Genomic DNA, 12,700 nt, shown 5'->3' with positions numbered 1-12,700 from the left:
GGGGGATGAGGCTAGTAGGAAGGAAGGGGGGGTGGGGGTTGGTCAGTGAGTTGGGAGGAACGGATAGTTGAGAGAAAAGACGGACAGGTCAAGGAAGCGAGGACGAGCTGGGCTGGTCTTGGGATGAGGTTGAGGGTGGGTAGATTTTGAAGCTTGTGAAGTCTACATTGAGATCATTGAGCTGCAGGGTTCCCAAGCAAAATATGAGATGCTGTTCCTCCAGCCTTCGGGTGGCATCGTTGTGGCACTGGAGGAGGCCTAGGATGGACATATCGTCCAAGGAGCGGGAGGGGGAGTTAAAGTGGTTCGTGACTGGGAGGTGTAGTTGTTTGTCACGAAACAAGCATAGGTGCTTGTTCAGAAAGCGGTCTCCAAGTCTCTGCTTGGTTTCCCCGATGTAGAGGCGGCCACATCGAGAACAGCGGATACAGTATATCACATTAGCAGATGTGCAGGTGAACATCTGTTTAATGTGGAAGGTTTTCGTGGGACCTGGGATGGAGGTAAGGGGGGTGGTGTAGGGGCAGGTTTGGCATTTCCTGCGGTTGCAGGGAAAAGTGCCAGGGGTGGTGGGGCTAGTGGGGAGTGTGGAGCGGACAAGGGAATCACGGAGAGAGCGGTCCCTCCAGAAGGCAGATAAGGGTGGGGAGGGAAAAATGTCCTTGATAGTGGGGTCAGATTGCAGGTGGCAGAAGTGGCGGAGGATAATGCATTGAATTCGGACGTTGGTGGTGGGGTGGGGACAAGCTTCAAAATCTCCCCACCCCCGACCTCATCCCAAGATGACCCCAGCTCGTCCCCGTCTCCTTGACCTGTACATCTTTTCTCCCACCTACCCGCTCCTCCAACCTCACTGAACAACCCCCATCCCCATTTCCTACCTACTAGCCTCATCCCTGCCTCCTTGACCTGTCCATCTTTCCTCCCACCTACCTGCCCCTCCCTCCCAACTGACCAACCTCCATCCCAATCCCCTACCTACACTCACCTTTACTGGGTCCATCCCCATCTCCTTGACCTGTCCGTCTTCTCTCCACCAATCTGCTCCTCTATCCACCTTCTATCACCGCCTCCCCTTCTCTCTATTTATTTCAGAGTCCCCTTCCCCTCCCCCATTTCTGAAGAAGGGTCCAGACCCGAAACATCAGCTTTCCTGCTCCACTGATGCTGCTTGGCCTGCTGTGTTCGTCCAGCTCTACGCCTTGTTATCTCAGACTCCAGCATCGGCAGTTCCTACTAAGTGAGGTTGTTGCTTGACTAGTGTGAATACCCTCCCAGTTTTGAGTGAAGCATCATAAGAGGTAAACACATTGAAGCATTTAAAATACCTCTGCCCCTTGGTTAGGTTGTAGCAGGACAAAGAGCTTCCATGCCTGATCTGTCATGAGAAAGAACAGAAAAATAGAGAACCATTGAGTTGGTCAGGACTTAAAACAGGCTGAAGTACTCCTCCCCCTGAAGTTGGCAACACTCTTTCTTCCCTTTGCACATTGTTTTGAATCCACCCCAAATCCTTATCCCCGCCCAATTTGCCAAACACCCCTTATCCTCCATATTGATGCTCTTGGATTCAGCTCCAGAAACATCCAGGGAACCCATTATGGAGTGCTGCCAGGACTGCTGAACCTACTGGTCAGTCTAATTGGCCAGCAGCTCCTTGGAGCAGGACTTCTTCCCCAGTGAGTGGAGGGGTGGGCGTTTCATTAGGAGCTCGTTTAGACAGCCCAAAGTGCTTTATGGCTGTGGGGCACATTTCCAATTGGCTAGTTAGGTGTCTGCCAGCTTTTCTTCCAAGCTGTCTGATTCCTGCCCTGTAAGTTTCTGCCTCTTTCTTAATGTGCTACTCCTTTTTAGTTAAATGCCATGTACATGCTGTTAAATGCACTATTTGATATACTAATATAGAACTGAATTGTTAATGATAGGCAGCTCTAACTTTGTCTAATCCCATGACACACAAAACAAAATACTCATTTCAGTTGACTAGGCCTTTCTATTTTCTTTACAACATCAGCATTACTTCTCAATCCCAGCGCACATGGCTACATGCCTCACATAAGTGATATCCAACTGCACTTTGAACAATCCCAAGAGTATTTAATTTGGGAGATTTCAGGCAGCTCACCAATATCTAAACAAAGAAATTAGTTAATTTAGTAGACGCAGCGATATGTTAGGACTGCAGTTAAAATAAACAGATTAATCCATGTGCACTCAAATGTGTTCATGTTATAGCTTTATTTTTGCTACTTTGGGTGATTGTGTCAAGTGGGCTTTGTAACCTGAGTTTGTATTTTAGATGTTTTTAAAATGTTATAAATATTAAATTGCCAAGAAGTTGTCATTTGTGTCCCTCACTACTTAAATTTAGTCAACGTTTTCAACAACAGAGGAGCCTCTGCACTATGATTATTACTGAATGTGAATTAAGAAAACGTCTGCTGCAAAGTGGTTTGGTTCCAATTCATAGGGTTCTGAAAAGATTGTGCCTGTATCTTGGTAAAAAACTAAAGTTATGCTGATCTCACTCTGCCTCTTTCATTGAGACAGAAGATGGAAACTTCTCCACTCAGTGCCTGTTGGAAAGGTGGGGACTATTTTTGGGTTAGAAGCCCAGTTTACTGACTTTGTGTGTCCTACCATTTCACTTCCCAAAGCAAGGTACATATTTCCTGTTTCTTCATTCACTGACTAATTAAGGAAGGGAGAGATGTGCACTATCAAAGATTAGAATTCTAGTTCAAAGAACCACAGCATAATTTGCAGTGCTCTACCAGGACTTGGATTTGGAAGCTACAGCGACCAGAGGAATGGAGAGGAGACAAGAGAACGCTGCTCCTGTAACTCTTGGAGGTTATGTTCCATTTGAGGGACTGCCTGGAAATCAGCTCTCTCTTGATGAAGTGTTCTTGACCACTCTATCCACCTGCATTGCCACCTTCAGGGTACAATGGACCTGAATACCCAGATCTCTCGGTGCATCAATTTTCCCCAGGGCTTTTCCATTTACCACATAGTTCGCTCTTGAATTGGATCTTCCAAAATGCATCATCTCGCATTAGCCTGGATTGAACTCCATCTGCCATTTCTCCGCCCAACTTTCCAATCTATCTATATTCTGCTGCATTCTCCGACATTGCCCTTCACTATCTGCTACTCCACCAATCTTAGTGTCATCTGCAAACTTGTTAATCAGACCATTTATACTTTCCTCCAGATCATTTATGTATATCACAAACAGTGGTCCCAACACAGATCCCTGTGGAACACCACTGGTCACAGTTCTCCATTTTGAGAAACTCCCTTCCACTACAACTCTCTGTTTCCTGTTGCCCAGCCAGTTCTCTATCCATCTAGCTAGTACACCCTGGACCCCATTGTGACTTCACTTTCTCAATCAGCCTACCATGGGGAACCTTATCAAATGCCTTACTGAAGTCCATGTATATGAAATCTACAGCCCTTCCCTCATCTATCATCTTTGTCACTTCCTCAGAGAATTCTATCAAGTTGGTAAGACATGACCTTCCCTGCACAAAACCATGCTGCCTATCACTAATAAGCCCATTTTCTTCCAAATGTAAATAGATCCTATCCCTCAGTATCTTCTCCAGCAGCTTCCCCACCACTGACGTCAGGCTCACCGGTCTATAATCACCTGGATTATCCTTGCTACCCTTCTTAAACAACAGGACAACATTAGCAATTCTCCAGTCCTCTGGGACCTCACCCATGCTCAAGGATGCTGCAAAGATATCTGTTAAGGCCCCAGCTATTTCCACTCTCACTTCCCTCAGTAACCTGGGATAGATCCCATCCGGACCTGGGGACTTGTCCACCCTAATGCATTTTAGAATACCCAATGCTTCCTCCCTCCTTATGCTGACTTGACCTACAGTAATCAAACATCTATCCCTAACCTCAACATCCATCATATCCCGCTCGTCAGTGAATACCAACACAAAGTACTCATTAAGAATTTCACTCATTTTCTCTGACTCCTTGCATAACTTCCCTCCTTTGTCCTTGAGTGGGCCAACCCTTTCTCTAATTACCCTTTTGCTCCTTATGTATGAATAAAATACTCATCATACTCATGATCATACTCATGATCATGAAGGGCTGGGAGAAGGAGGTGAGAATTCACATCCGTTACCATATCTCTACAATCTCTTTCAGCCCCTACACACCATCCTTCATCCACAACACCCCTCCCTTTCGCTGTAACCTCCTCCTGTCCCTACACACCTCCCTATCTCTGTCAGCTCCTCTAGTCCCTACATCCCTCCCTATCTCTGTATCATTCTCCAGCAGGTACATCCCCCCCCCTAGATATGGAACCAGACATAGACAATGTGGTGTATGGGTGATGGGAGTGTCATGATTCTTTGTGCCAAGCCTTAGTAATACCCAGTAAACATCTGTCACTATTGTTCACTCACTACCGATCACCAAGGCCTGGGAGAAGCTGCTCAATCAGGGAACTGAAAATTTGCATCAGTTACCACGCCTCCCTATTTCTGTAACCTCCTTCAGCCCCAACACACCACCCTATCTCTGTAACTTCATTCATCCACAACACCTCTCCCTACCTCCTCCAGCATCCACTTCTCTCCATATGTTTGTAACCTCCTCCAGACCCTAGACCCCTCCCTATTTCTGTTTCCTCCTCCAGCATATGCCCTTTCCTATTGCTGTATACTCCTGCAGCCCCTTCAATACAGGCTATCTCTGTAACATCAAGTGTGTCAGAGATTCATCATGTCCGCAAAGATTGCTCATCAGTGACAGATACTCAGATTTTGTTTAATTTAGAGGTACTGGGATAAAACACTCTCCCCATCACAGAGTTTCCCTTCTGCCCTTCTTTCTACCTTCCACCTGAGGTACAAGGCGGAATGCAGGCAGTTCCTTCACACATAGTGTTTGTACATTATCACTCATAGAGACACAGAGACACAGAAACACAGAAGGACCATCAATCCCACAGCCTTAGACAGAGACAGTGTTCTGTCCCACTCTGATCCCACATTCCAGGGACATATTTTTATTCTAACACTCAAACAGAGCAAGAGAGATAGAAATTATTTCCATTACTCTCCAAACTGGTCTGTAAACAAATCCCAGCCTGTAATCACATCAACTATAAGATCGAAAAGGAGTGTGTTATTCTCTCAATAGTAACCCACATTAATCAATTGAACAATTCGCTATAGAGATTTATAATTGGAAAAGCTGCTTACTTCAGATGCTGTGAACATTAAATAAAAGCAATGGCTGCTGGAAATACTCAGTCATTTCCTCTGATGAAAGGTTATTGGCTGGAAACATTCATTCTGTTTTTCTCTCTACAAATGCTGTCTGGCCTGCTGAGTATTTGCAGCACTTTCTGTTTTACATCATGTAGATTTGCTCCATGTTCAGAATTCACACAAGTTATTTAATTAAAGCAGATATTCTCAAAGAGTTCAGGTTATTTTTAATTGATATACCACGTAGAAAACTATTTGTACATTACAATATTAAAGATACAATTGCAAACACAAATATGGAAATAAACATTTAATATATGTAGATAATCCATTAGACATACAAAGAATAACAGAGACCCTGCATGCAAATTGAATCTCACTCTCATGTACAATATCAAAGACTGGGAGATAAGCTTCAAAATTCATACAATCAATAATATTCACAGATGTAAAGAGAGAGGGGGTTACTTCCAAATCTGAAAGTAAACCTTCCTCAATACTGTCCCTATTAAACACTCACAGGACAGGTACAGCATGTGGTTAGATACAGAGTAAACTCCCATTATGCTGCTCACATCAAACGCTCCCAGGGCACGTATAGCATGGGGTTAGATAGTGTAAAGCTCTCTCTACACTGTTCCCAAGGCAGGAACAATATGAAGTTAAATGCAAAATGAACCTCCCTCTACACTATCTTCATCTTGCTTTCTCAGCATAGGCCACTGTAATTTAGACATAAAGTAAATCTCCTCTGCTCTATCCACATCAAACACTCATCAGTCCAAGTCAAGTAGATGTTGTTATACTGAGTAAATCTCTCTCTTTACACTGTCCCCAGGGCAGATACATCACGAGATTAGACACAGTATAAAGAAACATTGCGCAGTGACCAATATCTTCTTTCACTCTCTGCTTCTGGTCACCTCTTGGTCTGTATCTCTCTTCTCACTTTGTATGCTTGTAACTTCTCTTTCACTCTCCCTCTTTCCTGAAGGTTTGAATGTTCCCAATGGTTTCACTGTAACAATGGACCCGAACATCCTTCTGTTTAAGAGAGAAAACATTAACACACTGGCCCCAATGCCTTGAAGGAGACTTTTGCAATATGTCTTAGGAGGGATAGGGTTCAAATCCAATCACCACACTGTCACAGTGACTGCAGACCTGAGATCGAACTCTGAATGTTGTATCAATATTCCGGGAGCTGTTCAGCTCCAGGAGCCTGCATACATCTCCCTCTCCATCCCTGTTTCAAGCATGGATTAAGACCATGAGAATGTCATAGCAGAAGTAGCCATTCAGCCCATTCAATGAGATTCTGGCTGATGTTATGATCCTTAGCTCCGCTTTCCTGCCTTTCCTCAGAACCCTTGATTCCCTTCCGGATTAAAAATCTGTCGCTTTCATGTATGAGACATGATTGTAGGAGGTCTGACTATGATTTGGCTACGACCTGTAACCTCAGGGTCATCTAGCATAACGTTCTTATCCAACACAAATGACAGCTGCTCCTTCAGTTAATTGCTACTTGCTCGCTCTCATGGATATATGACCATGAGATTTAAATTGCCTGAACTACACAACTTCCTTAATGGACATGTCTCTTAAACTGCCTATCTAAGCTGTTTGCTGTCTCCCTTATACCATGCTCCAGCGCATTCTTTGACCTTATCCCCATCTACCCTTCTTCAGGAGGGAAGACTTAAAGGTCCTCAACTTCCAGCATTAGTCTGGCCTGCTGTAAGGTGGCCATAGAGGAGAGTCAGCACTACAAACGTTTATGCTCAGTGAGATCTTCTGATGATTAGTTTGTGCAGTTCTGCAGAAAATACAAAAAGATAATCTTTTCTTTTACTGAAATGAATATTATTGTCATGAGATAGGATAGCGAGAAAAGTAAATGCCAATATGGAAAACAAAAAATGTTCTTCCTTTGAAAATTCCTCAATTTTCCAAAGTGTTTGCTTAAGAGAATTCATCTCATGGATTTATGTACATACTATAATGCCAACACTTACAAAAAAAACAAATAATACCTCTTAGCTGAGGTGTTACTGTGTTTTAAGACTAATACAACAATTCAGAATCAAATATGTTATGAGTAATGAGATAACAAGGTGTAGAGCTGGATGAACACAGCAGGCCAAGCAGCATCAGAGGAGCAGGAAGGCTGACGTTTCGGGTCTAGACACTTCTTCAGAAATGGGGGAGGGGAAGGGGATTCTGAAATAAATAGGGAGAGAGGGGGAGCGGACAGAAGATGGATAAAGGAGCAGATAGGTGGAGAGGTGACAGACAGGTCAAAGAGGCAGGGTTGGAGCAAGTAAAGGTGAGTGTAGGTGGGGAGTTAGGGACAGGATAGGTCGGTCCAGGGAGGATGGACAGGTCAAGGAGGCTGGATGAGGCTAGTGGGTAGGAGATAGGGGTGGGGCTTGAGGTGGGAGGAGTGGATAGGTGGGAGGAAGGACGGACAGGTTAGGGAGTCGGGGATGAGCTGGGCTGGTTTTGGGATGCGGTCGGGGGAGGGGAGATGTTGAAGCTTATGAAGTCCATAATTGCATTATCAAAACAGACAAAATGACACAAATAGTATGCGTATAGTCAGAAATAAAATACTGTTGGTGTCATTAGATCTTTAACCTTTAACGAGACGACCAACACTGCTCAAATAATAAACACATCACATTTCCACTCTAAAGCCACTTCTGGATTTCTGCAGCAAGTGCAGCTGTTCTTCTCCATTGGAAGTAAATGAATTCTCTCCGATCCTAGTTGCATAGAAAATGAACAGAATGCAGAAAATATAAATGCTAGGGAAATAACATTTCAATGACAAACAGAGACATAAAAAACATACAATGCCAAAATTCCATTCATATTTGTACTGCCTGAATTGTACAAGAAGCCAGGGTCAACTTGAGAGGAGAAGTAAGGCTGAGGCAACTTCCACAATGGGCAGCAGTTGGACAGCAATCGATATGACAAAAGGGGTTGTGATCGGTCTTGGCCTCAAACTGATCACATAGAAAGAAATGAGGAACCTGGGGAGATACTGCAACTTTAGGAAGTAAGCTTAGCTTTTACAATAAAACTTAAATATGCCAAAACATAGAAGAGGATTAAAGATGAACTGATGCATTTGCAACATTCCAAAAATAACAAGGCAGGAAAGAGCTGAAATGTCTGTAATAAATATTGATGATGTAGTGTGATATATGTAATAGAAACAAGAAATGGAGGAGGATATTCATTTCTGTGAGCCTGCTATACCATTAACTAAGATCATGAGAAAGCATAATATTGTTGTTTAATGAAAACATAGATAATGAGAAAATAAAAGAATCTAGCAATTGGCCATGTTGGGAATTTGTGCAAATAGATGCAGGGAAAATCACAAGGAACAATCAATGACACGATACACAGATTAAGAATCATTCAAAATTAAATGTACCTCTGAAACAACTGACAAAGGAAGGAAGCAAAGGTTTATGGAGTGGAGTTTTTACAACATATTCAGGACTTAAGACTTATCTATTAGCTCCATAGCGCACCAGGAGTGGAATCATGGCGACACCCAAAGTTGAAGATGCACTGCATTATGAAAGAAAAAATTTCAAGAATGGACACTGTGCAGCAGTGCTAGTTACAAAACATTACAAACAGAATTAACAAAATGAAAAGTAATGCCAAAATAAAAAATGCCAGGGGAAGATGAGCATGAGATTTTGCAAAAGGCAACAAGAAGAGAATATTAAGTGAAAGGAAAATACTGGAAGCTAAGTGAAGTACAAAAGAACACAAGAGGTGAAAGGTGAGATAGACCATATGGTCTTTGGGACCTGATCTAATTGCTCTATTCTTGGTTCTTCTTGGTCTTCTACAGCAGATCCAGCTTCTTGAAATTTCAGCATACACCTTCAATTCCTTCGGAATCAAGCCAATTGACCTCTGTTTTGATTGGAATCAATGACTAACCATCTATGTCTGTCTCAGGTAGATTTCGCGGACAATACTTCTTGAGCACCGAAATGTCTCTTTACCACTGTTCAAAATTATTGACCTCATATTTTGGGAATATGACATATGCTCAATAAGCTGGTCAATGAAAACATTTTCTCCAAGTTTATCATGTCAATCTCCTGAAAGGTTATTGATGTTTGAATCAAATCATATAATTTTCTAAAACTCCAAATGGTTATTGAAATAGTAGAATGAACATATTCATCTTAATTCTTCTCTTCGCTTTTTATCTGTGAAGTAACTCTTTATGCATTTTAATGTATTAGCTCATTGTCGTGAGTCAAAATTGTATCATATCCCTTTACTACATTCGTTAATGATGGTCAGTTTAGCTCAGTTGACTTACAAAGTGGGCTCAGTTCCCATCACCAACTGAGGTTACCAGGAAAGGCACTCCTTCCCAACCCTTCCCTTTGCCGGAGGTATGGTTCCCCTCAGTTTAAATCACCATCAGTTGTCTCTCTTTAATGAGACAGCAGCCTTATGATCTGGTAAGACTGTGATACTGACTTGACATTCATTACTTCCCGCTCATCATTCTTACTAGTTAACTCTGCAAGACAATTGTTCCATTTTGCCAGACAGCATTTTTAAAAATGTAAATCCATGCTGACTGCTCAATCGTTTTTTAATATTTAAATAATTTTGTCAACAGAAATGTTAATGGCGATATGGTCTATAGTTTCCATTTCTCTTTTCTCGTCACTTGTTAAATGTTTGTGTTATCTTTGTTATCTCCCAATCCTTACAAAGTCCTCTAGAATCTGAAACATTCTGGAAAATCAAACAATTCATGCACCATCTTTACACCTATAACTTTTTAAGCCACTGTCTGGTTCAGGGGTTTGTTGATGCTGAGACCCATTATATTTTCCAGTCTACATCTTCATTAAACTTGCATCTTCATGGTTTCCTGAATGCAACTGTGTTGCATTCCGAAAGAACTGCGGATGCTGTAAATCAGGAACAAAAACAAATTTTCTGGAAAAACCCAGCAGGTCTGGCAGAATCTGTGAAGGAAAAAACAGAGTTGAGGTTTTGGGTCTGGTGAATCTTCCTCAGAACCGATCACCGGACCCGAAACATTAACTCTGTTTTTTCCTTCACAGATTGCTGCCAGACCTGTTGGGCTTTTCCAGCAACTTTGTTTTTGTTCCTGATTTACAGCATCCGCAGTTCTTTCGGTTTCTACCTTCTTTTTGTTGGCTCCAGGTGGATGATCTTTAAGAAAGATGAGACTTTAAGAAAGCTATATTTGTTGAGCATTATGTGCCAGGCCTTCAGACATTCAGCATTGTTTGTTGTTCAGAATATTTTTAGCATAGATTGATGATCCAGATTAAATTAATCTCCAAAACTGTTATTAATCAGGAAAGGCTGAACAGATTGATCCTTCAAGAGAAGTAGTCTTCAAAGAGAAACTGAACAGTGTGCAAACAGCCAGTATTGTAAAGACATAGAAAATAATTAATTTGAAGTTCTGAAAAATCTAGTGACCACGAATATAAGAGAGTCGCCAATAAGTACAATTGGATATTCAGCAGAAACTTATCTTCACAATTAATGCACTAGAATGGCAGCATGCTGGCTCAGTGGTTAGCATCACTGCTGCACAGTGCCAGAGACCTGAGTTCAATTCTACCCAAGTTCTCCCTGTGTCTGTGTGTTTTTCTGCCAGGCACTCTGGTTTCCTCCCACATTCCAAGGCGTGCACGTTAGGTGGATTAGCCATGCTATATTGTCCACAGCGTTCAGGGATGTGTAGGTTAGATATGTTAGTCATGGGAAAGGGGGATAGATCTGGCTGGCGTGCTGCTTGGAGGGTCAGTGTAGACTTGTTGGGCTGAATGACCCGTTTCCACACTGTGGGGATTCTATATATAAAAGAAATGTGGAATCTGCACACAGCAGAAAATAATTGTGATAGAAATTTGAGCAGTCATAGCAAGGGGTTTATAAGGGAGGACTCTTCTGATAGTGTTAGATGAAGATAGAGGTTCATATGGAACATAAATATTAGATACAACCTGGTTCTATTGTAAGCCATGGAATTACATTGAAAAGAAGCAGTACTCACCAGATACACTGCAGACTCTCACAATTCAGTATGAGGTGGCTGAGAGCAGGAATAGATTGGTCAGTTAAGGAGTTTGACCACAGCGACAAAACTGTCAGTGACCGGCTTGTACTGAGAGCAGATGCAAGAACCTTGATACAGGAATCTGTGAGTGCATTATCAGCTAATCTGAACAGAGAATTCAAGAAACAGAAAGTAATGACAATGGTCTGTGTATGAACAAATGTATATTTGTTCTTTCACTAATAATAATGCCAGTGAACAGTTTTAAAACTAGAAAATCAAAATAAGAATGAAACTAGGCTAAGTCTGCTACATACCTCAATTCCTGTATTTTACAGTCTGGCTTTCTCAGGCTATCAGATAACAATATTACTCCTGAGTCTCCAAGTTTATTATTGTTCAGGTTCAGCTCCGTGAGGGACCGGTTTGTACTCAGAGCAGAAGTGAGATCTTTGACACAAGAATCTGTAAGCTCATTATCATTCAGACTATCAGTAAGAAATCAAAAAAAAAGCAATGAATAAAAGGAGGATTATTCATGCAAACAATACTAATCTTCAAAATACAGAGATCAGAGCCTGTTAGCCTGTCTTGTTTACGGTTTACTCAGCTCAAGTTGTGTTAGGACATCTCATGATGATGAATCACTCTCATACTCACGCAAGTTTCTGTATTTCACAGTCCAAGTGCTTCAGAGCCACAGATAAGTGTTTTACTCCAGAACATCCCAAATTATTATAACCCAGGTACAGGCCCTTCAGTGACCGGTTTGTGCTGAGAACAAAGCTGAGATTCTCAGTACAAGAAGCTGTGAGACCATTGTCAGCTAACCTGAAAACGATAGTGACAGTGAAAGTTGGTAAGGTCGATCGGGATTTATGTAGCAGATAAGCAATGATGAGCATCATTATAGTAGGTACAAATTAAACTATTGCTGATAGTAATAATGATCTAAAATGGTGGTAATCAGTTATTATACAGTTGATTATGCACCGTCTTATACTCACCCCAGTGCCTCAATTTTACATTTTGGGTGCTTCAGAACCAAGCACAGTAATTGCATTCCCGAGTCATCAAGATCATTTCCCTCCAACCTTCAAATAAACATAAAGTAGGTAGAAATGTGCTGAAACATATCATAGATATGCTGGTTTTATTCAACTCTTTCTAACCATTGTTATAAAAACATTACAATAAGTGGAGGCAGAGTGGAGACATAAAGTGGAGGTGGAGGTAGCTTTTACGAGGAGACATAGTTTTGAAGTGAAAGAAGGTAGATATCAGGGAGACGTCAGAGGTAGGTTCTTTACTCAGACAGTGGTAGGGGCGTGGATGCATTGCCGGAGAG

The 12,700-nt window shown here is 42.0% G+C and overlaps 1 protein-coding gene across 3 annotated transcripts in view; it reads right to left on the bottom strand.

The window, feature by feature from the left end:
- Positions 1-5,497: 5,497 nt before the first annotated feature.
- The window catches only part of LOC109927939 (NACHT, LRR and PYD domains-containing protein 3-like), a 39,778-nt gene continuing 32,575 nt past the window's right edge, over positions 5,498-12,700 (bottom strand). Inside the window, exons 7-12 of one of the 3 annotated variants that reach the window (XM_048603383.1) lie at positions 12,360-12,446; positions 12,013-12,183; positions 11,670-11,840; positions 11,350-11,517; positions 7,937-8,020; positions 5,498-6,296 (exon numbers count right to left, since the gene is read on the bottom strand). In XM_048603383.1, coding sequence (XP_048459340.1) covers positions 6,155-6,296; positions 7,937-8,020; positions 11,350-11,517; positions 11,670-11,840; positions 12,013-12,183; positions 12,360-12,446 — 823 coding nt within the window. In that variant the 3' untranslated portion in view covers positions 5,498-6,154. Of the gene's footprint in view, positions 6,297-7,892; positions 8,021-11,349; positions 11,518-11,669; positions 11,841-12,012; positions 12,184-12,359; positions 12,447-12,700 lie in introns of all 3 variants that reach the window. The other 2 variants (XM_048603384.1, XM_048603385.1) reach the window with 2 other exon arrangements.

Source organism: Rhincodon typus, chromosome 11 (genome assembly GCF_021869965.1).
Source record: "Rhincodon typus isolate 14 chromosome 11, sRhiTyp1.1, whole genome shotgun sequence".
Lineage (NCBI taxonomy): Eukaryota > Metazoa > Chordata > Chondrichthyes > Orectolobiformes > Rhincodontidae > Rhincodon > Rhincodon typus.
Note: the sequence above shows the minus strand (reverse complement) of the source record. Positions and strands in the feature narration are given on the sequence as shown.